The sequence below is a fragment of the Bos javanicus genome, chromosome 11 (genome assembly GCF_032452875.1).
Source record: "Bos javanicus breed banteng chromosome 11, ARS-OSU_banteng_1.0, whole genome shotgun sequence".
Lineage (NCBI taxonomy): Eukaryota > Metazoa > Chordata > Mammalia > Artiodactyla > Bovidae > Bos > Bos javanicus.
In genome coordinates, this window is record NC_083878.1 from 37,134,590 (window position 1) to 37,159,223 (window position 24,634).

Here is a 24,634-nt window from a genome sequence, read left to right on the forward strand (position 1 = left end):
GTAAAATGGCAAGCCTGGAGCCACTCTGCATGAAACAGAATGGCCTCACCTGGTTTTTTTAGCCCCAAGGATCCTGAACCTTCTGGTGACTTAACCTGAGAACACTGGTAGGTGGGACTTGAGCCCTCCTGGGGACACCATGGAGGAAGGCCAAGGAGAACAGCTAGATGGAGGGAAGCCATTTAAGGAGACTGTCAGTTTGTCTGGAGATGAGGAGGAGGCCCTAAAACTGGGGCGATGGCCAAGGGTTTGAGAAAGCAAGGACTTAAACTGGATCTCTAGGCCTTGCTCTGTAGTGGACTGTTGAGGGGTGGGGTGGGAAAGGGCAGCTGGGGGAGAGGGAGCTTGGTTCTGCTCATATGAAGCCTCATGCTAAGTTGTTTGCTCTGGTGCCAGAAGCTGGGGTATCTTCAGAGTTGCGTGGGGCATTTTGGTCGCAAATATGCAAGGCAGGTCACTGTTAATTTTTATTTGTTTTTGCTCTATCCCATGGCCTCCAGTTTTCAGGACTATATTATGTTTTCCTTAGCTTGCATTTGCCTCTATTCTCCCTGGCTTTGGGGAACCATATGGGCCCTAGGGCGCTCTCATCTGCTTCCCCACACACCCATGCGCAGGTCCTCCTAGGGCCTGAGCACCTGGCTACTCCTAGGTTTGAATTCAGGCATCCAGGGCTGCCCATCTCTGGTCTGATGCTGAGACAGGAGAGTGGCTTTTGAGGCCTGGAGTCTGGGATTAAATGCCTATTCTGCTGCTTACCAGCTGTAAGGTAGTAGACAAAGTTAATTCTATAGGATGAGAACCATAATATCCTCCCTATGGAACTGTTGAGAGAACTTTAACATGGAAGGTGCCAAGCTCAGCATCTGTACACGGTAGGCATGCGGTAGGGGCTGTGAATTATAACACTGCATTAGGAAGAAGGGTGGCATGATAACCCACTCCAGTATTCTTGCCTGGAGAATTCCACGGGCAGAGGAGTCTGGGGGCTACAGTCCGAGGGGTTGCAAAGAGTCGAACCCAACTGAGCACCTAAGACACACACACATTTGGAAGATCAATCTTGTGAAGAGAGGGCTCCTGTCTCCTCCTACAAGGAGGCCTTGCATATTGAGAAATGACACATGAATGCACAGTGGGTGGATCAGAAGTCAAGTGGAAAAAACAGGAACACGGGCATATGTCTGATGGCTTGAAGACAGGGCTGACCTGTGCCCTTTTGTGCTGTGGTGTTCACAGGGCATTTGTGAGGCCAGGCCTTCTCCTGGGAGTGGGGGAGGGGGGTTGGGGGAGGGCATTGGAAAAGCCTCATTTTTTTAATTAAAAAAAACTCTTAAGAAGTTCTTCACATTTGTGTCTTCTCTTGCTGCATTTTCCTATTTTGGGGTTTTTGCACTCAGTGCACATTACATGATCAGAACCTTAAACGTTTCTTGAGAGAATGATTTAGGGAAAGCGTGTCATAAAAAATATTTTAAATCTTTTCTTGGAGTGGAGGTTGAGAAAAAAAATTTTTTTTCTCTGCAAATAGCTAAGATTGGAGGGAGCGGGAGGGATGGAGATGTAAGTGGGAGACTCATGCTCCTTGGAGGGAGACAGACGAGCTTAGCATAGATCATCCAAGTCGAGGGACTTCCCTGGCCATCTAGGGGTTAAGACTCTGCCTTCCAGTGCAGGGGGCTTGGGTTCAATCCCTGGTTAGGGAACTAAGGTCCCACATGCTGTGGGGCACAGCCAAAAAAAAAAGAACATCCAAGTCAAGTTGCCTGCACTTGCTGGGAGAAGGCTGGTCCTCTGCGGGGGTTATTAGCTTTAGGGCCCTGTTCCCTTTTGTTGAGACAGCTGTAGTCTGGTATCAGGTGATAGTAAAGAAGAAATATTGCTAGATTTTCAGGGGGATTATTTGTAATACTCAAAATTTGTGTATCACTTTCATCTTGGGCAAGATTATAAAAATATTACTATAATATTAAGAGCAGTCTTCAGTAGGGGGCATTAGCCCCTGTTTCACAGATTTCAGTCTGAGATTTTCTGAATTAGGTTGTTATTTGCCCAGCCTGCCTGCTTTAGTGGTGGTATAAATCAGGGGCCCTGCGTTCCAGGGCAGTAATTGAAAGCCTCTGATGCCTATCTGTGACCCAGCTTCTCTAACTCCCTTGGAAATTGTCCTCCTTCCCATAAGTATTTGTTGGCCTCTGAACACCCTTTAATTCATGGAAAAAAGAATATTGTACCTCTCCCTGTTAGAGAATTATGAATAAGACTTTGAGATACCTTGAGTAAACTTAGAAGATTAGAACTACTGTAGGAACAGATATTAGAACAAAGCTTTTAGATTTTTTTTTTTAAAGTAATGAATACTCATTTGTGGCATCAGTGGTGATTAAGCAGACTTTAAAACCTTTCCTGATAGAGTCAAATGTCACCAATGTTTAATAGGAAAGCTGAATAAAGAATCAGATATTTTATAGCGTTCTTTCTTCTGATTGTCAAGCACAAGAGAAGTGTGACCAGTTTTAAAAGGGAGACCTAAGTGACCTATTTTTTTTTAAAGGTCAAACATTTGTGTTAAGTAGTATACTAAAAAGGTATGATGGTATAAATTACCTTATAAGGTATGGAGGTATAAAATATATCCTAGATATGACTGTTGGTAGGTTATAGAAACAACTTGGAAAACATCTTTTGAAAAGTGGTACGTTTTATTTAAGGAAGGATGAAATTAAATTAGTAAAGGTATCCTAGGATCCTGCAAAGTGACTGGGCACTTTATTTAAATACCTACTGTCCCACTGCTCTTCTACTGTTATAGAAAAGCCAGACATTAAAGATGGGCATTAAAGTCTAGGGAAAATTATTTTTAGGTCCCAAAGCTGTTTATGGCATTGATGAAAGTGCTGCTGTCAATACTATTAGTGCAGTCCGGAGATTGGGATGCTGCTGGGCTTGGCTAGTTGAGACTTTAGAGAAATCATCTAGCCTCTCTCAGCTTCACTGTCCTCATTTGAAAAACAAGGAGGTGGACTGGTTAGATATACTAAGGTCCATAGGCCCCCATGGGCATGTGGTACTGGAGAAGACTCTTGAGAGTCCCTTGGAGCTCAAACCTAAAGGAGATCAACCCTGAATAGTCATTGAAAGGACTGATGCTGAAGCTGAAGCTCCAGTACTTTGGCCATCTAATGTGGCCAAAGAGCCAAAATGTGAAGAGCCAACTCATTAGAAAAGACCCTGATGGTGGGAGAGATTGAGGGCAGGAGGAGAAGGGGGCGACAGAGGATGAGATGGTTGGATGCCATCACTGACTCAACGGACATGAGTTTGAGCAAACTCTAGAAGATAGTGAGAGACAGGGAAGCCTGGCGTGCTGCAGTCCATGGGGTCACAAAGAGTCGGACACAATTTAGTGACTGAACAACAATAGGCCCCCAAGAGTGTGTGTGGGCTCCTGAGGAGTTAGCAGACTGCCTTCCTGTGGTTGCCAGGGTGAGTTATGGCCTCTTTTCCCAGTGGTTTGTGTGTACACAGTGACATGTAGACTGTGTATTGATAATAGCAACCTTTGTCCTTCTCCAGGAAATATTAAATGCTATGTGACTCTGACTCAAGTCCTAGTCTCTTGTTAATTTTTTGTAAACTTTTTATGTTTGATGAGTCAGAAATGCAGGCTCTTACAGAGTGTTAACAAGACTTTGAGTATAATCACGTCCAATTACAGGCCCTTCTTCTATGTAATGATTTTTGCCATTTGCCCTTCCATACTCTTACCTAGGCAGGATGGAGGACACTTTGATCAGTCAGAGCTGTGATCCATTGCTTAATGGGCCCTTTTTACATGAAAATTATTCTTGACAGAAAACTATGGATGTACCCACACTAAGAGGGTATCAGTGAGTCTGAATATTTCAGGAGAGTTGATGATGGAGTATCACAAAACCTTAGGAGTATGGAAAGCATTTCTGTTTAATATCTACCAAGGTGATCCTGTGCACCTGTGGGCCTGCTCATGGAGACACTCACTCACACCTGTACCCACACCCAGATTGTATAGGTGTGTGCATGCCTGCTGAACTATGATGTGTTGCCACTGATTCTTCCTAACGTACCAAAAACTGCTATTACAAATTTGTGGTTTGGGGATTCGACCTCAAAGAGGCTGATTGAAAAAATAATTTTTGAACAATTTCATGAAAGTTGGGCGTGTAGAGATCAGAAGGCCTGACGTTAGGGGTAACTGGGGTGAACGGAAGTGACTCTGGAGGACTATGTACGCAGACATGAGGCTTGGAGGCAATTTGGAGTCAATAAGTAATTTATTGGGACTTTTGTTGTAAAAATGGGAGTTGGCAGAATTCCCATCCAGGTTTTTCTTTTTTTCCTTCTTAAGGGTTAAAGAGAGGACTTGAAGGAATCAGTGTGTTGGTTGATAGCTTTTGAGAACGTTTTGTTCAAGTTTAGAGTCATAGGCACGAAACTTGGCCTTAGATCTGCTTTTATAGCCATGCCCAGTAGTGGGTTCCCCCTGAGACTGTAAGACCTTTTTAATTTTATTTTTAATTGTGGTTAAAAAAACTCATTACATAGAATTTACCATGTTAACCATTTTTAAGTGGACAGGTCAATAGTGTTAACTGTATTGACATTGTCATGCAACAAATCTCTAGAACATTTTTATCTTGCAAAACTGAAACTCTATTCCCGTTAAACAACAGCTCCCAGGTTCCCCCTCCCCCAACTCCTGGCAACCTCCATTCCACTTTCTATTTCCTTGAGTCTGACTGCTCTACATACCTCATGTGAGTGGAATCATACAATATCCATCTTTTATTTTTAACTTTTTTATTTTGAATTGGAGTATAGGTGATTGACAATGTCATGATAGTTTCAGGTGAATAGCGAAGGGACTCAGCCATACGTGTACATGTATCCATTCACCTCTGTACTCCCCTCCCATCCAGGCTGCCACATAACATTGAGCAGAGTTCCATGTACTGTAAGTACCCGTCTTTTTATGACTGGCTTATTGCATAATGTCCTTGTAATGACAGCATAATGTCCTTAGGGTTCTTCCATGTTGAAACATGTGACAGGATTTCCTTCTTTTTTGTATGTATATGCCACATTTTCTTTATCCATTCACTCCTTCATAGACATTTGGATTACTTCCACCTCTTGGCTGCTCTGAATAATGCTGCAGTGAACATGGGTGTGCAGATATCACTTTGAGATTCTGCTTTCAGTTGTCTTGGGTAAACCCAGAATTGACATTTCTGGATCATCTGTAATTCTATTCTTAATTCTTTGAGAAGCGATCATACTGTTTTCCATAGCAGTGGCACCGTTTTCCATTCCCGTTAGCAGTAGACAAGGGTTCCAGTTTATACCCATCCTTTATTGAAGCATTTATTGTTATTAAGTCAAAGGTGCAAGTGGAAAAAAGGTATCATCATGGTTATAAGGCCTGGTTTTCCTGGTAGATGGTAATTTAAAAGGGTGATAGAAATGGTAGCAAAAGATGAGTGGAGAGGTGGTTATAAGTGAGCATAGTAGGTTTTAGGAAAGAACCTAGTCTCTCTCCTCTCTCTCATTATTTACCTGTCATTGAAGTGCTAGCTATAGTGAAAAAATCCATTGGTCAGATTAAAAAAAAAAAAAAGCCTCCTGAGTAAACTGTTCCCCTGAACATCATAAGAACAATAGAGGAAAGTCCAGTGAAGAAAACTGAGAGAGGTCGGGGCCGGGGGCGGCGGGGGGGGGGCGGGGAGGGGGGTGTCTTTGCACAACAGGCCTTGGGATTCAGGTTTCTGGTAGCTGACTGAGTCCAGGTCTCTACTAGGCTGGGAGGGTGGTATCAAAGAGGCCAGTACCATAGTCCAGGGCCTCCTTGTCTCTCTGCTGGTACAAGTTGGATATCAGAAAGATATGGGCCATCTGCCACTTAGTACCAGCCTGTAGGCTCCGTAGGCTTGGTGTTGGATGCTAGACAGGAGGCAGGTTGGATGCTGCAAAGGAGGCAGGTTGGATGCTGGAAGGGAGGTAGGAGATGGGATGAGTGTGCCCTTTCTCTGATTTCAAGCCCTGGACTCACTTCCCTGACCACAAGGCACAAGAAATGCGTGCCACTTCCTTTGTCCTCAGCCCCTGTTACCTTCAGGTTTTCCCTGGAAATGAAAGAGCAGCAAAGATTGAGAAGGCGTGCTTTCTGATTGCTGGTGTGCAGCAACTACCTGTGTCTCTGGGCATGCTGCTCTGGGCCTTGTTTTTCTTCTCTGTAAATAAGATGGTTGGCTCAGATGGGTGAATTTTGAGAAGGCCCTTTTTGACCCCGGTTTGGAGCTCTAGCTCTCATCCTCTTGTGAAAGATTAAGGTATGGACAAGGGAGTATAACATAAGGTGGACAGGCCCTGCAGTTCACCATAGAGTGTTAGTTCCCTTCACAGAGCCCTGACTCTGTTCTGTGTTCAGGCTTCTGATGTGGCTGTATCGCTTTTGAACAGTTGTTTCTTAGAGGATACTGGACTAGGTGTGAAGATTATGTGAGACTTGCGTCTTCCCTAAAACAGATCATGATGTATTTCCAAGAGCATTGTATCCTTAGGACCCTGGAGATTTGGTGCTTCAGATCCCTTGGTTTTTAGCGAGAACGTTGTGAGCAGCCGAGGGACTTGAGTCAGGTCAGCAAGGCTGGTCAGCGTCAGTGGCTGAGACTGCAGCCCACTTTTCACTTCTGTGTAGCTGGTGCACTCCCATTATTTTAATTAGGTAGATAAGACCGGTTCTTGGGAAGAGATAAGCAGTACTCTAGGGCAGCGGCAGCCCATGAAAGGTGCCAGACAAGGGGGGCCGACAGTGCAGGTGTAGGGTTTCTGAGAAAGAGCCAGAATCCCAGCTAGGATAGTCTGGGAAGCCTTCCTGGAGGAGGGAAGTTTTGAGCTGGGCTTGAAGGATGGGTGGACTTCAGACAGAGGGAGAGGAGAGGGGAGTGCCAGGACTGGAGGCGTGGAGATGGGAAAGCCTGAGACAGGTGATGGGGCAGGGACTGGTCTGGCTGAAGCAGACAGACAGGTAGGACGAGGGGATGGGGACTGACATTTATGGGGCATCTGTCTGGTGTCAGGCACAGCATCTGGCCCTTTACCTATGCATCTCAGCATGCTGAGCAGGGGAATGACACCCTAACCAAGTACTTGTTTGAGGAAGTCACTCCCCCGCCACTCAACACCATCTATACTTGGGACCCTGTCCTCCTTAGAGTAAAAGTCAACTACATTTAGATCTGGTGGAAAAGTACTTGGTTTCGCTTGGGAAGAAAAAGAGCATGGGGAAGGATTGTCAGTTCCTGTAAAGAAGGTCTCCGAGGTAGTTGATAGTATTTCATTCTTTCATCGTAGGCCTGGAGCCTGCCTCCCAGTTAATGCCAGCTGGCGGGCCTTGGCACTACTGAGTGACTGGGCGGACAATGAATTATTCAGGGCCTGTGCCCAGTGGGTGGCTGCCTCACCAGGCCCTGTGGGAAGGAGGCTGTGCTATCTCCTTGAGGGATCAGCAGAGGCTCAGGTGCTGAGAATGAAGAATGACTGCTCCCTTAAAGTATTTCACGCTTCGTCATGCTGGGGCCGTGAGCACTCTTCCATGGCCCTGCAACTGGGTTATCGGGGCCTGTTTTTCCAAGAGCAAGAAATCACATTTCTGCACCCCCTTCCCCCCGCAATTAATAAACGCACTTACACTCGTGTTCGTATGGCACACGTTGGCAGAGATGTGGTGAGAAGCCACATTGAAACTGCTGACAGGATGGTGTGGCAACAGAGAGCGTTTGGATGGAAGGAAGCCTGCTCTGCTCTGTTCTTCTCTCAGCAGGGAGAAAAGTACTGTTGTTGATCCATTCAGAGTGGTCCTCGCTGTGACTGTCACTAACCTAACTGTTAGGCATTACCACATCTTTGCATTTGGGTGTGTATGCGTGTGTTCTGTGTCCTCCACTAAGCTGAAAGTGCCTGCAGAGAAGAAATCACTTATAACGCTGTAGGTCCTTCCAATGGCCGGAGCTGGGGACATGGGGGGCCGAGAACTTGCTGGAGGGGTTGGCTTTTGCACTCCCCAGACCAGGAGGGGCGGGGCCTATGTCTTAAATGGAGTTTGCACCCCCTACTCCCTTTCCCTCCTTTCCTCTCCAGGTGCCTGTTCAGCCTGCTGTATTCCTCTTATTACAGCCTGGTCTGTGTTAAGCTCCTGGAAAAGATAAAGTGGGTGTGAATACCGGTGGGCAGGGTCCAAAGGCCTATTTTCACAAAGAATAGATTTGTATTTCCTCTTTTCCCGGGTCTTTCCCACGAGTTGTGCCACCAGGAAGCAGCGTCTTGTCACTGTCCCATCTGCCCCTTTGTGAAACGCTAGCCTGATGGCTCTGAACACCTGGGTGTCAGCCTTTCCCCTCCAACTTGGAGGTGGGGAGCAGAACCAGAAATCCTGGGCAAGAGCAGACCTGGCCCCAACTGCATTCCTCACATGTTCTTTCCTTTGAACCACTCTACCTGTGTACAGGAGCCTTGGCTCTGCCTGGTGTTGTATATTCACAGGCATAGCAACACCTGTTTGCCAAAGGTGGGGCTTCTAGACTGGGGCATTCTTTTGCCTGTATGGGGAAGCTTTGCATGTACAGATAACAGATGAGATAAGAATGCAGGATTAGCTTTGGCTGGGCTAGAAGATTCAATAAACTGCATTCCTTCCTTCTCCGGGACCTTGGGTGCTTGTTACTGAGTGTAACTTGCCATTTTTTCTCCTTCTCAGCAGAGATGTCGGTCGTTTGTATTCAGTTCTGCTGTGACCTGTGAAACAAGAAACAGGAAAAGGATATAAATAAAAATTAGGTTTGCCTGCTTATTTCAGCCATATATAACTAGATGATTTTGTGGGAGGGGTGAGTGAGGTGTGTGTGTGTAAAGAGAGAGATCCATCCATCCATCCATCATCTTCAAGGCACAGAGACAGCAGTTGTGGATGCAAAATACCTTTAGCCCTCCCTTTAATCTTTCTTCTAGTTACTCTTAGTCTTGAAGTATCATATCTGATGTGCGTGTGTGCTCACTTGTGTCTCACTCTTTGTGACTCCATGGACTGTAGCCTGCCAGGCTTCTCTATCCATGGAATTTTCCAGGTGAGAATACTGGGGTGGGTTGCCATTTCCCTCTCAAGGAGATTTTCCTGACCCAGGGATCGAACCCGCATGTCTTGTAACTCCTGCATTGGCAGGTGGGTTCTTTACCACTGCACCACCCAGGAAGCATCAGCCCCACCTCAGAAGAACATTGGCCTTTCTAAAAACATAGGCCTTTTGTAACTTGTTTTATAGTGAGTACTGTGTTCTTACTATCTCTGAGATATTACTTTGATTATAAAATATGGTTTTGAATATGCCTTTCCCAGTGCATAATAGGGTGAGTTAAAGAAAAGGGAATGGGGTTTGTGAGTGCTTTCCAGGTGGAGGACTGGTCTTGCTCTTCCAAGTTGCCCTTGTCCCCACATCCAAAGGGATTCCCAGCCCGAGAACAGTGGTTTCATATGGAACCTGCAGCATCCTCCAGCTGGGAGCCTTCTTGGTGAAGAGGTGGGGCAGAATTAGTTTTGAGATTTCCTCCATGAGATGTTTAAAGACTATTACTCATAGCTGCTATGATGGCACTAAGATCTCTAAACATTTAACTCACTTAATTATACTCACTCAGTGAGGTTGGTACCATTTTTGTGCCAGTTTTTCAGTCTCAGAGAATCACAACAGTTAGAAAGTGGCAGAGCCAGCTGCCTAGATTCCAAGTCTGTCTTTAACTACTTTTCCCTCCTCTAGCTTTGCATTTCCAAGCCCTGACCCAGACCCTCAGTGGGCGGTGCTCCAGGGTTAAGTGTTGGGGTGGTCTCAGCCCTGATCCCGGAGTCGTGTGGGTTGTGAGGGAAGGGGAAGTGCTGCTGACTGCTTCCAGCTGCCCAGGCCCTGAAAATGGAGACATTCTGGAGAGGCTGGCAGGCAGGGAGTGATGGCACAGAAATGCCAGCGTCACAGATGTGTCTGCCAGTGGGACTTTGTGAGAATTGCTCTTTGTGGTGGAAAGAGGAGGTTTCAGATAATTTCTTGTTTCGGGGTTTTGGCTGGATTATGGTTGTATACTTGGTTGGTTGGTTGAGTTTTCTTCTAAGTGAGGCCCTTTCGACTGAGAAAAGGGATTTTTTTTTTTTTCCTTTCCTGAGAGCAGCTGCTTGCTGAGCAGGCTGTGGGGAGTAAGGGCAACGGTAATAGGTAGTTATTGTGTGGGAGGCTCTCCAGGCATTATGTATGGAAATAGAAGGAGAATGAAGACTGGAGGAGGTGGGCAGGAGGCTCCTGGAGGAGGGAGTGGCTGGACCAGAGAGGTAAGACAGACTGAGAATCAGGCAGATGAGACAGAACGATAATGATTGGAAGCTTGCTGGTCTGTCTGGCCACATGCTTGGAAGAGGATTATTTTTGTAGTAGTATTTTGGTTTCCTGTAAAGAACCGCTTGGGAGAAATTGGCTGTGGTCGTCCAACTGTCAAGAGATTTGACGGCAGTGAGCACGAAAGACAGATCTGGAAACCACAGAAGAAAGTGGCAGAGAATTTGGCAAAACAGTTTGTATGTGAAACCTTGTTTTCTGTCGCTCCCTGTTCCTACCACTGCTTTCCCAGCTTTTCAAGTCCTTGAATGTGCACAGATCCCATCACAGCTTAGCATTTTGGCCATCCTCCCCAGACATTTCAATCTCGCTAATGTTTAGATGTTCAGGAAATGAACACCCCGTGGTTTATACCCTGTCAAGCTTGCTGTGATGCAGGAAAAGCATTCCTTTTTTTTTTTTTCCTTTTGACCTCCCAGACTACGTAAAGCCTTTTGGCACAACCAGAGGTTTAATCTCAACCCCTTAGTGTTCTCACATGCTCCATGCTAAATCATACTGAATGTTAGTTACAGGTCCACCAAGTATGAGAAAAGGAAGAAAAACAAGACCAAACAAAACCTGTTCACAACAAGAGGACCCTGCAAGTGGTGACTTCGGTGTGAACCAGCAGAGAATGTGCCTGATCCTGACCCAAACCGAGTTTTGTCTAGGCGTGTGGAGGCTGTCTTGGGTTTTAGGTTCACCTTAATACCATTTCAAGAGTCTTAGGGCTTCCCGCATGGCTCAGCAATAAAGATCCATCTGCCAATGCAGGAGACGCAGGTTCAATCCCTGGGTCGGGAAGATCTCCCAGAGGAGAAAATGCAACCCACTCCAGTATTCTTGCCTGGGAAATCCCATGGACAGAGGAGCCTGGCAGGCTACAGTCTATGGGGTCACAAAGAGATAAACATGACTTAGCAACTAAACAACAACAGGATTTTTCTGAGAAGCGCAGACACCATTAGTTAGCTGATATTACACTCTGAACACCTAGGAGAAACAGCGCTAGACCAGTAGGTCTGCTGTCCAGCTGTGGCTCCGACTCAGCACCTGTGGGCCCTGGGCCCACTATCTCTCTCTGAACCTTAGTTCCCTTGTCTGAAAAATGGACACCATACCTACCTTACTTGAGAAGATGCATGTGAAGGGTACAAGGTGCTATAATAATGTGATGTTGTTATTGTTATGGCCACTCAGTTTATGTGGAGATTGAACCAAAATCACTCATACTTTTAGAACCAGAAGGAGTTTTTATGACCATATATTCCAACCTGTTTGATTTGGGGGCGAGGATTGCAAGGTCCAGGGTGGTAAGGCACCCATGCAATTACTTAGCTCCTTGGGAGACCCTCAGGAGTTGAGGTGATCCTGAGTACCTGTCTGTGGACTTGAGTCTTTCCACCACACCCTAGCACTTCTGATTTGTGCTGTCTGCAGATAACCATAGCGACTGGGCTTTTCCCGTTCTGTCATCACAAAGATAGCAGATACATGTTACTTGGGCTTCAGTTGCTTTAGTCCCATAGCTGACTTGACCAGTTGTGTCCATTCATTACACCTTGGAACCGTTTTTTGTTTTTTTTTTCTTGGCAGTGCCATAAGGCTTGCAGGATCTTAGTCCCCTGACCAGGGATCAAACCTGTGCCCTCAGTAGTGAAAATGCCGAGTTGTAATCACTGGCTGCTACTGCTGCTAAGTCACTTCAGTCGTGTCTGACTCTGAGCGACCCCATAGACGGCAGCCCACCAGGCTCTGCCATCCCTGGGATTCTCCAGGCAAGAACATTGGAGTGGGTTGCCATTTCCTTCTCCAATGCATGAAAGTGAAAAGTGAAAGTGCAGTCGATCAGTCGTGTCCGACTCTTTGCGACCCCATGGACTGAAGCCTACCAGGCTCCTCCATCCATGGGATTTTCCAGGCAAGAGTACTGGAGTGGGTTGCCATTGCCTTCTCCGACCACCAGGGAATTCTCACGCCTTGAAATCTTGATGCAACCTGAAGGCAGGCACAACCAGTCCTCAGGGCTGGCCATGCGTGTTGATATCCTTGGCATGGGGGAGGGACAGTAATTTTTTAAGTTAGAGAAGATCGGCGGGGATAGGCCAAAATGGCAGGGGCTGTTTCTGTGGGCAGCTTAACTGTTGAGCGTTTTGACCCCTGATGTTCCTGACCCCATCTGATGTTCCTATTCACATGCTGCATGGTTCTGCCATAGGTGTCCTCAGGATTCTTTTTCATAGGTCACTATAAATAAAACTGTGACTTGGACCCTTGATTTCTTGCTTTATCAAGTTGGAGTTGGGCAAAGAGTGAAAGTGAAGTTGCTCAGTCGTGTCTGACTCTTTGCGACACCACAGACTGTAGCCGGCCAGTCTCCTCTGTGCATGGGATTTTCCAGGCAGGAATACTGGAGTGGGTAGCCATTCCCTTCTCCAGGGGATCTTCCTGACCCAGGGATCAAACCCGGGTCTTCCACGTAGCAGGCAGAGTCTTTACCATCTGAGCCACCTTAAAGAGCCTTAGAGATGGGCAAGCTCCTTTAAATTCCTCCTTTCCTCCTCAGAATATCTCTAGCCCTCTGGCCTCTGAAGGTAAGGGGGCCCCCTCTTGGCTAAGACAGCCTGTCCACACCTGTGAGCCGTTTCCCATCGGCTTTTTCCTGCCTGCACCAGCTTGAGGTTGAAGCGAAGGACATGCCAGCCGGACCGGCCCTAGAACCCTTTCCTAGTCCTGAAGCTCTCTTCCCTCATCTTGACTTCACCACAGCTACCTTCTTGTCCTCCATCTTCCCTCTTGTTCTCCAACTCCCCGTGGCCTCGCTTCAGCTCGTATTATCCCCATGACCTAATTCACACACTGGACCACCTGTTCTCTGTTCCTTGCTCTTTCTGCAGCACGTGCTGCCATCTGTCTGCCACCTTTCCTGCTTGAGTATCTCTTCCCCTCTCTGACTCCCTTGGTATCTCCACTGTTGTTTCTCCTTCCTCCCAGACACCAGCTTTCCCCACAACTCCCTGCTCGGCTACTTGCCTCTTATGCCCTTTCCTAGACCTCAGCTACTGCAGTCTCCACTCTGACCCTGTACGTGGACTTTATCTTCAGCCTTGAGCTCTGTTTCCACGTCCCTGACCACATCTGGACATATCACCCCATGGAGCTGCAGCCTGTCTGGAAGGAAGTGTTCAACCCATCCTGTACACCATGGCCATCTCTAAAATCCCCAGAGTCTGAAGTTCAACCCTGACCTTTGAACCTCCCGATGACTTTGAAGTCCTATAGGACTCGAGTTGGTTACCAAAGTCCTGTGGATTAACTCTTGCATCAGCCCATTCCTTTCTGTTTCTATTGCCACATGCTAACTAGCCTTTTGACCTGGACAACTGCAGTGAACACCTAAGTGACCTTGCTGCCTTTGGTCTCTCTGCTTTCTATTAATTCTACCTACCCTACCCTGCCAATTAATCATCCCTATAGCCCAACCCAGACCCTGTCCACCTCTGGTTCACAAATTTCTGTGGTTCCAAACCTGACTCTTTTGGCTTCTCTCTTGCCCTATCCCCCGCTGGTGCAGTTCCTTCAGTGCAGTCCCGCTCTTTTACTTGGGCTGCTCCCCGCCTCCAACTAGGAGAGGGGCTTCCCCCTCATCTCATTCTGTAGAGGGTCTGCCTGTGCTCCACGGTCTGGCCAGATGCCTGTCTCTCCTGGAGTTGTTCGTTCCTGCCTCCCTAGGCAGGTGTGCCCTTGTCTTCTGAACTCTAGTAGGTCCCCTGCCGACCCCACCTTCTGTTCTTCTGGTTTCGGACTATTGGCATACGTATCTGTCCCATTTCTTTTGGCCACCAGCTCTCCCAGTCATCTCTGACACCTCCAAAAACACCAGGCAGCGTGCCCTGCACACAGTTGGTATCCAGGAGATACTGCATGGAATAAAGACTGAGGGCCTCTGGCCTGCCTTTCCCTTCTCCTCCCTGCTGAGGTGGAGGTGGTCACGTGAGCCATTAGGGTTGGGTCCTTTCTTCTTCCTTGGCCCCATCACACCAGACATTCTCACGTTTCACGTCTTGCCCCTAGGGGGTTATTTAACCCTTTGCTAACCTCAAAACCTTTCTAATATTTACACATGTTCACTTTGCCTGGCTTGTTCGAAGTCTGCTCTTTAGGATCAAATGTGGCTACAATAGTCCCAGCCGTCCCCTCCGCCATATCACATGTAACCTGGCTAATTAGAAAGCTTATTTTACCTAGTTCCCTATATCAGAGGGAACTGAAAGGGAGACTAAGAGTGGGGTGACTCATACTCTATTCACTAAGTGGCTTAAAGATTTAAATTGTGTTGTAAGTTGGCAAGCACTTTGCAGTCCCATTTTCTGTACCCATAGCTAGACACTTAAGAGACTTACCACACCACCAATATATTTAATAGTGAAGAGGGGCCTGTTAGGAGGACATTTTCAGTTGTGCCCTTTGTAGCTTTGATGTGATACATAGGGGGAAAATAAAATACTCCTAATTGTGAATACTATGATGACTTTTAGGGCATTTTCACATCATTCCCTCAGTAATCTTGTGGGTAGGCATTAATTATCCCTGCCTGACAGTGGAGATTTAGAAAGAATCCAGGGTTTCTTCTAAGGTCATAAGTGATTAAGCGGCTTGGCCAGGACTAGAAACTCAAGTCTTGGGAATCCTCCTCAAGTGCTGCTTCCAAGATCCCACATTTTGCCACCTTGCTGTCAGTGTTTTGAACTGCAGTAAAGTGGCTTTAGAAAATGCTCTACCTCTTGGAGGAGGAATAGCTTCGAATCCTGGGACTGGCTTTAGCACGCTGAGGGTTGACACTGGATGTATTAAAAACCCAGCAGTGTGGATGGGAGGAATGGAGGTTGTTCCAAGTTGAGCAGTTAGCTGGATGCTGGATTTGTTTTAACTTTAGCCCTGAATAGGATGCAGTTGCTTGAATTACAAGTGCCCTGGGGACTAAAGTAAACCTGTGGTGGAGGCCCACCTCTTTAGTGCAGGTTGGAATCCTTTAGGAATGAAATTACCTTCTTCAGCAAGTATGGCTGCAAGGCTCCACGCTTGAAACCCCAAGTTTGTAATTTGTTGTCTGCCTGTAGTTACTAAAAAAGGGGATGGCTGGGCGCGGGGTAATTAGGGTCAGTTATTTTCCAAGAACACATTTTGATCACTGTTCTATGTTGGGGGCTTCCCTGGTGGCTCAGACTGTAAAGAATCTGCCTGCAATGCTGGAGACCCGTGTTCCATCCCAGGGTCAGGAAGATCCCCTGGAGAAGGGAATGGCAACCCACCCAAGTATTCTTGCCTGGAGAATTCCATGGACAGAGGATCCTGGGGGGGACACCCCATGGGGTCGCAAAGAGTCGGACACGACTGAGCAACTAACACAGACATTTCCTATGTAGAGGATTTTATTTTGAGTTGAGATGGGTGGGAGAAGCCAGGGAGGAGAGTTTTAAATTCCTGAAGAACTGAAAAACTGAAAGGTTTCGTTTTAAAAATCACAATAGGATTTGAGCGGGGTTTCTTTTATCTCCTCACTGGTTCCTCAGATCATCCAGGTCAGTGATCCCGGAGGTGTTTACCTGTGTACCTTTCTCCCACAATGCCTTGCAACACGGTGCTCCCAGAAATCTTGCGTCGTTACTGTTATGGGGCTGGTGTTACCCAGAGACCCTCCGCTTAACATGGCGTGCCGGCAGCAGAAGCCTGCTGAGAAGATCCTTCCGTGAGACTGAACTTACAGCGCTCCCCCCATCCCCTCGCTGTGTCCCTGCCCCGGAGCCCAGAGAGACTTTGTTTTACTTTCACCCGCCGACACGGTGCCACCGCCGCGTGGTCGGCGCCCGCGCGCTGAAGACGCCGAGCGCCCAGGTGCGCGGTCCGCGTGGCCTCCTCAGACGCTGCCTAGTGGATGAGCCGCCGCGGCCGGGGACCTGCGGGACTCCTGACCCTCCAGGGCCGCCTTCTTTTCCTGTGATAGTAATCGGAGACTTTTCCGTTACGTGAGGCTCTCAACAAAAGATTGTAATTCCAGCAGCTTGGTTCGGGAAGGTACCACCGCAGCAGGCGCGTCCTGGACCCGGCCTGGGGGTCGGCGGCTCCGCGGCGGCCGATGGGTGGGGGGCTGCGGCCCGCCGGCCTCCCCCGCGCCCCTCGTGGTACAGCCTGCGTTTCCTCTACAATGCTGTTATGCTAATCAGGTGACATCACCGCCCAGCGCACGGCGAGTGGCTCCTGATTAAATTACAAACCGGCGGCCGCCACGGACAGCGGGGAGGAGGTGTGTGCGCTGCGCCCGCGAGCTCCTGGGCTCGGCGACTAGGGCATACTCAGGATTGGCCGTATTTTTAAAAAATTTTAAGTGGGATTTGCGGCCTCCCTCCCTCCGCCCTCCCGCCCCTTCTCGGTAATTTATTTCAAGCCTAGAGCCAAGGGCCACAAAAGGAAGGAAAGCCACAGGAATTGGATGCGTGAGTGACCGGGCTAAGGTAGACTCTCCTGCGGCCAGCTTCCTATCAGATCACCCTGCTGGTCTTTCACACCGGCATGGGGCTTGCCTAAGGTCCAGCCCTTTTCGCCGGGGCCGAAAGCCAGGCGTTGCGGAAGCCGCTGCGTGCTGAATGGGGGTAGGAGGAGGCCGGAGAGGGATTTCCACCGTTCAGCCCGCCGGGGCGTTACGCTGGGCATAATGGAATTGCAGAGGACGTCTAGCATCTCCGGGCCGCTGTCGCCGGCTTATACGGGGCAGGTGCCTTACAACTTCAACCAGCTGGAAGGGAGATTCAAGCAGCTCCAAGGTAAGCTCCGCACTCTAAGGCCGGGCCTGCCCTGGAGTCGTGCCTCCGGGGTTCTGAAGCTTTATTTGTGCCATATGGTACGTGACCCTGCTGAAGCCCGGCGGCCGCATGCCCAGCTCCAAAGCCTCTGGTTGGCTGCAGGCAGCCCATGCTCTACTTAAAGGAGACGGTTTCTCACTCTTGACTCCAGAGAAGCCACCATTTGGAGTCTCCCTCTCCAGTTTCCTTTGGGCTCTCTCGGTTGTCAGGTATCTACTGCCCACAGCACACACATTTTCTCCCTTTTTAACTGTCCTTGCATTTCAGTAGACCAATGCTAATAGACCTATTAGTATGCAAATATTTGATTCCAGGACTTCTGTATCTCCCAGTCCCTAGCCTCTTACTCTGGGAAGCCTAAAGGTGTAAAGTGCACTGCTGGACACCCTGTAGCACAATGGCAAAGGGAAGGAGGGAGTGGTCTTTTTGAACCTAAGCCTTGGGTAAATTACAGTTTTGATTCCGGAGCTTAATTTTAACTCTTTTGATGTTTTGTGTTGGGATAGAGCGTTCCCATCAATTTAGTGGGCTATGTAATTTATAATGAAAACCAGTTATTGCCATTCCAGCGCTATTGGGTTGGATTAGTTGGATCAATTGCGGGTTTCTTGGAGTCTTTATTAGTCTCGAACAGTTGAATGAATCTTCTACCGCACGTACTTTTATGGGGAGCACTTTGTGGGGGTAATGGGCCTGCAGCCTGTGGCTGGGGTGGGCCTTGCCCTTGGCGGGCCCTGCCCTGCCCTGCCAGCAGGCCTGGCCGGCGGAGTCTCCTAGTTGATTCATGAAAAAGGATTCATAACTGAAAACACAACTCCTTCCATTAGGAAGCCCCCGGAATCAGCAATAGACTGGAAATGACTCTGGTGCTCTGAAAAGTAGCCTTTGCAGACCTCATTTGTGTTTCTTATTTTAACTCCTCTCAGTGCCACAAATGTGGTTCCTGTGAGGAGGAGGAAGGAAGGAAGCAGCCCAGTCTTCCAGTGTTTTCACTGGAAAGAGGGGGGAGGATATATTTCATTCACAGGTTTATTTGTCTTGTGAAATAGTTGACAGTAATGACAGTCTTCTGGAAAACAAGAGGCAGAACAGGACGTGATTTTAAACATTAGCTAGGCTGTGCTGCATTCCTCCGGCAGTTAGCTAAGAGGAAGCTCCATTCCCGCTAGGGAACAGTTGTGGGTCTTTGCCTCCTTTCTCTCCAGCTCTTCGAAGGTAGAATTTGCTTTTTGGTGCAAATTTAGCAAGGCCGGAGCTGGAACTTGCAGGTGGAAACTGGAGGAGTTGGGTGTGTCCGTTATCTTCTGGGTGTGTGATCAAAGGCCCCAGTGTGAAGTTTGAGGTTCTGAGAATTCAGAATGCACCTCTTCTTCAAATGACCCTTTCTCCCCACTTCATTGTGTCACACTGCCCAGGAGAAAACACCACAGTCTGTCCTCGACTTGAAAACCTGTTGCTAAGGTCCAGTCAACACTCTCTTGTAGTCTCTGGAGAAATACAGAACCAAGGTGAAAATATACAAAGGTATGGGGAGGAGTGTGCCCACAGGGCCACCCATAACAAAAGACTGTTATTCTGAAAGGTTTGAGGACGGTTGTAAAACTGCTCTCTGAGAAGGGTGGAGTTAACACACAGGAAATGTCTTAAACTGTCCTCTCTGGAAAAGTAAAATTTAAAGTTCAAAAAAAAAAAAAAATCAGTGTGTCCCTTTGATAGTTTATCTCATAAGTGTTTCCCAAGGAAATTCCTTCAAAAGGGATGAGCTTCACATTTTGTGTGGTGATTTTTTTAAAAAAATGACCTTTGCCCCCTCATTTAGTTCCAGATAGCTTTCTTATTTCTAAATATCGTGGTTTAGAAGTTGCACAAGTTTAGTGTTGGTATTTCTATAACCCATGTTGAGGAACTGAGAAAGGGTGAATTAACTCCCAAGTGTGGTGAATCCCAGGAGAATTACAAACAGTTGGCATTGTCCTTCGTTCCAAATGGGATAGATTGCATTTGAAGCACCTTGAGGAATTTTTTTGATAAAACTTTTCCCCATCCCACCTGCATCCCCTGTGTGGTGTATATTACTAGTTTTTTAGTATTTGTAGTTCTTCCTATCATCATATCTTTGATAACGTATAGATTTTGTCTGCTGATTTAATTTTGTACATGCCTATTAAGCAACCTTTTCCCTCTTTTTAATCCTTCCTAGTGCTTCCAACCCAATACTAACAAACAGTGCCTCTGAATCAGTATTGATTTTTTCTTTTTCTAGTGCCTCTTGTTCTAACTTATTCATTTAGCATCTATACCTGAGAGTACTGTGATTTTGTAGGAGATATTTCTGCATTTTTGTTGATTTCAAATATTTTCACACTGGATCCTAAAAATCTCAGGAGGGACTGATTTTTGATGTTGTCGCATAGGGAAATACAGTGTTATAAAATGAGCCTGGTCTTTTAGATAAAATAGTTTATAGAGATTTATCATAAGTAAATAAGTACAATTAGAAACAAAACCTCACTGACTTAAGGGACTGAGATCTTTTTCATACTGATGCTCCTGACAAAGGTAGGACCTTCCACCTGTAATGGCTTCAATCCTTAACCACCAACACCCAGCACACACCTGACAGGCACACCCCTGCACACTGAGATCTCTTTCGAATTTTTCACCTGTAAGATCAAGTTACCACCTTACTCAGAATCTGTTCATGTAGCTAATACCGTTGGATTTGTTGTTTTGTTTTTCTTTGTTAAGTAAGAGAGGACTGCTGAAACACAACAAAACTCAACCTCACATGTTTTTAAAAATGTGTTCGTAGTAACAGAGAAGTTCATGATGATACCTTTTCTCCAGTTTCACATCAGCTAGCTTCCCTTCTTATCAGCTGGATACTCCTGCTCCTCCCCTACTCAGAACCTGTCTCGCCTGCCTCTTGCATAAATTAAATTCCAGGCTCCTTAGCCTGGCATTCAGGACCTTCCTCCAAATGGCCGCAGACCACGAAATTCCTATACCAGCTCTTACATTCCTACCGAATAAATCTTCCAGGTGGGCAGCCTGCAACTATTCATGAAACCCAGCACTGGGTTTTGCCTTCATTGTCTACCTTCTGCCTCAAAGGCCCGGTCCTTCCATTTTACCAATAGAAACCCTTCCTACCGTTTTGTTTTTTAAGACTGTGCTTACGCTCTTTTATTCCAGTATGGTTCTCCTTGTCTCCTCTGATGAGTTGGTTGGAAAAAGATTTCATGGAGTGCTCACCATGCATCAGATGTGTTAATAGGAGCTTTGTCTATATCTCATCTTGTGTGCATACCTGTAAGGTTTTTTAAAAATTGAAGTATAGTTGATGTACAGTATAAGTCACTCAGTTGTGTCTGACTCTTTGTGACCCCATGGACTGTATAGTCCATGGAATTCTCCAGGCCAGAATACTGGAGTGGGTAGCCTTTCCCTTCTCCAGGGGATCTTCCCAACCCAGGGATCGAACCCAGGTCTCCCGCATTGTAGGCAGATTCTTTACCAGCTGAGCCACAAGGGAACCCCAATATATAAGTTACAAGTGTGTATAGTGTAGTGATTTGCAATTTTTAAAGGTTGTACTCCAATTATAATTACTATGAAATATTGGTTCTGTTTTCTGTGGTTACAATATATCCTTGTAGCCTTCATCCCTTATCCCTATATTGCCCATCCCTCTGAGGTTTTAAAGATAGGGTGAAATTGCTTGTTCCAGGTCCCAGGCCGTAGTAAGCTCAGGCTGCATATTGTTATTCTAGAACTTTCTCCTCCCAGACTTCTAGATACTTAGATAAATTAATACTTAATTTCTGCAAAAAGAAGAGACAAGGTGACCTTGTGAAGTGCTTCCCTCTTCTTCCTACCTGCCTGCCCCCTCAGAGCACTGATCCTATCAGTTCTAGCTGTGGAGTTGTAATGAAGACAGAATCTAGTTGAAAAACATCGGAATGAACTTTTTCCTGCCTTCTTTGCATCCTGACCCTGATGTCCAGCACCTGATGTTTCTGGAGAAGGTATTTTCTCTTAGCTGTCTTGGTTCCGTGAATTTTTCCAACTGTTTAGAAGGAGAAATGGAGAAATTCTCCACTTGTCTTCTTTGGGACATAGTGGGACGTAGAAGGAGTTGCAGGCATTGGAATGTGTTACTCTCAAGTTTATTACATGCTATCTCAGGGTTGCCTCCTTGAATTTCTTCATCTTTTGGTGTTGATTTCTAAACTGCTAGGGAAAGAATATTGCTGGTTTTATACCCAAGGGTCATGAGGAAAATGCATTCTTAAGTTTTTAAAAAGAACGTTTCCAGTTTGTTATGGTACCTAGATGTTTGTCTTATATAATTTCATAAAGCTTATAGAGAGATGATTGCTAGGTTTACACCTGCTTGTCATGAAGAAAACTTTTAATTTCTTAGATATAAAGTAATAGCCTTCAAATACTTCCCAATGTGACAGTGGAAAGAGTTGGTGACAAATGATAACCCTGATCAAATGATAACCCTGGTTGGCGGGGTGGATGGGTGGGTGGGGAGCAGCAAAGATTTATAAGAACATTCTGTGTTTACCGAAAGCGTAAAAGATTGGGGTTTTGGTCTGGATACTTTGAATACTGTACTATAATACTATAGATTTTCTAAGCCCAGATAACTATGTGGGACAAATCATCAGTTAAAATTATTTTCACCAGTTTGCCAGAGTTTCAGCTTAAAATTTAGAAGTTCCTAAGAGATTTGTAAATTTGAATCCTTTTTGAGTGATGTGCTACTACTGCTAATTATTAATATTTATAGCACTTTAATATGTACCATCTTCCTTAATTAACTAAATGAGATTATTCAGAGTGCCCAGCATGGGATCTAGTACTTTGTTCTAAATAAGTGGGCATTTCCTTGGTACTAATAATAATCCTGTGGGGTATTCTCTTCCTTTTTATAAAGAAACTGATAATGGGTTAATCAACCAGTATGATGCTGCCTTTCCCAGAATCCAGGTTTTCTGTTTATTTTTTAATTGGAGTATAATTGCTTTACATAGAATCCAGGTTTTCTGACTCCCAAGTTCAGTCTCCTCCTGTAGGACCATGCTGCTGCTGCTAAGTCACTTCAGTCGTGTCCAACTCTGTGCGACCCCATAGATGGCAGCCCACCAGGCTCCCCTGTCCCTGGGATTCTCCAGGCAAGAACACTGGAGTGCATTGCCATTTCCTTCTCCAATGCATCAAAGTGAAGTCGCTCAGTCGCATCCGACTCTTAGCGACCTCATGGACTGCAGCCTACCAGGCTCCTCCGTCCATGGGATTTTTCCAGGCAAGAGTACTGGAGTGGAGTGCCATCGCCTTCTTTGTGAATACGTTCTGGTGACATGGAAAATTAACAAGCCCAGAACCGCTCAGATTTCTGAACATGTGACACCTTCAAATTTTGATGAGCTTGAAACACTGATTCTTTTAGCTTAAGTCCAGTGTTTGACTGGGATGACTGTTAAAAGGACTCGTGGAGACTAGTTAGGAAAAAGAGGAGGGACATAGATATTCCCTTTGAGGAAAAGATACCACTTCTCTTAAGGGAGTAAAAGAATGGGACTGTAAACATTGTGGCTCAAGGAAGTTTTTGGGTGACTGTTGTCAAGTTGTCTCCTCTTATACTTTGAACCTAGAAAGGGGTTTGTCTACAGCCCCACTGCCTCCTGCTCTGTGTTCGTCTCTTTCTGTGGTTTCCTTATGCCCAGCTGGCCCCATGCAGCTGCCCTAGCCTCACCAGAGGCAGACTCTGATAAGAGATCTCCCTGCACAAACATGTGAGATTTGACTCTAGCCAGCCTTCCCACCTCCAGCTTTTCCTACTTCTAGCTCCACAGTATTCAGGATTCCCTAAAATTCCCCTGCATTTTCCTGGCTTTGAGACCCTGCTCACCTGATCTCTTCCCCTAAGAATTATTTCTTGTTTCAGGATCTTTTTTTTTTTTTTTTTTGAGGTTCCATTCAGATGCCACTAAATTCTAAGTATTCCTCAAGGGAGAGGTGATCAGAATCTTTTCTTGGTTTCTTTTCCTTTAAGATTTAAAGTCTAAGTACTTGGTCATTCTTTTGGGATTTTCACATCCTGCCTTTGGTTACAGTTTGAGAATCTGCCTCTGCATGCTTTACATTTCATGAAGCCTGGGTGGGTAAAGATGAAAGTCTGATACAGCCTGTCTTACCTGTAGCAGTCACTAAGTATTTGTTAAAGGAGTAAATGAATGAAGGTAGTATTATGAACTATGTTATGGGAATGGTTCTCGAAATGAGGTTCCTAGACCAGCAGCATCATCATGACCTGGAAACTTGTTAGAAATGTAAATTCTCAGGCCCTGCTTCTGACCTAGTGAACCAGAAACTCTCAGGGTGGGGCCTGTTCATAGGGGGTTTTTGAATTATTATTCAGTTCAGTTCGGTCACTCAGTCGTATCTGACTCTCTGTGACCCTATGAACCGCAGCACGCCAGGCCTCCCTGTCCATCACCAACTCCCAGAGTCCACCCAAACCCATGTCCATCGAGTCGATGATGCAGTCCAACTATCTCATCCTCTGTCTTCCCTTTCTCCTCCTGCCCTCAATCTTTCCCAGCATCAGGGTCTTTTCAAATGAGTCAGCTCTTCACATCAGGTGGCCAAAGTATTGGAGTTTCAGCCTCAACATCAGTCCTTCCAATGAATATTCAGGACTGATTTCCTTTAGGATGGGCTGGTTGGATTTCCTTTAGTCCAAGGGACTCTCAAGAGTCTTCTCCAACACCACAGTTCAAAAGCATCAATTCTTCGGCTCTCAGCTTTCTTTATAGTCCAAGTCTCACATCCATACATGACCACTGGAAAAACCATAGACTTGATGAGATGGACCTTTGTTGGCAAAGTAATGTCTCTGCTTTTTAATAGGCTGTCTAGGTTGGTCATAACTTTCCTTCCAAGGAGTAAGTGTCTTTTAATTTCATGGCTGCAGTCACCATCTGCAGTGATTTTGGAGCCCAGAAAAATAAAGTCAGCCACTGTTGCCACTGTTTCCCCATCTGTCTGCCATGAAGTGATGGGACCAGATGCCATGATCTTCGTTTTCTCAATGTTGAGCTTTAAGCCAGCTTTTTCACTCTCCTCTTTCACTTTCATCAAGAGGCTCTTTAGTTCTTCTTCACTTTCTGCCATAAGGGTGGTGTCATCTGCATATTATTGATATTTCTCCCGGCAATCTTGATTCCAGCTTGTGCTTCCTCCAGCCCAGCGTTTCTCATGATGTACTCTGCATTATTAATTTATTTTTAATTGAAGGATAATTGC

At 46.2% G+C, this 24,634-nt stretch overlaps 1 protein-coding gene across 7 annotated transcripts in view; it reads left to right on the forward strand.

Annotated features, from left to right (window-relative positions):
* Positions 1-24,634, forward strand: part of SPTBN1 (spectrin beta, non-erythrocytic 1) — a 213,146-nt gene that overhangs the window by 81,445 nt on the left and 107,067 nt on the right. Inside the window, exon 1 of one of the 7 annotated variants that reach the window (XM_061432381.1) lies at positions 16,112-17,275. The exons of the other annotated variants lie outside the window; for them this stretch is intronic. Coding sequence (XP_061288365.1) covers positions 17,167-17,275 — 109 coding nt within the window. The 5' untranslated portion in view covers positions 16,112-17,166. Of the gene's footprint in view, positions 1-16,111; positions 17,276-24,634 lie in introns of those variants that run through there. 7 annotated transcript variants of the gene reach the window in all.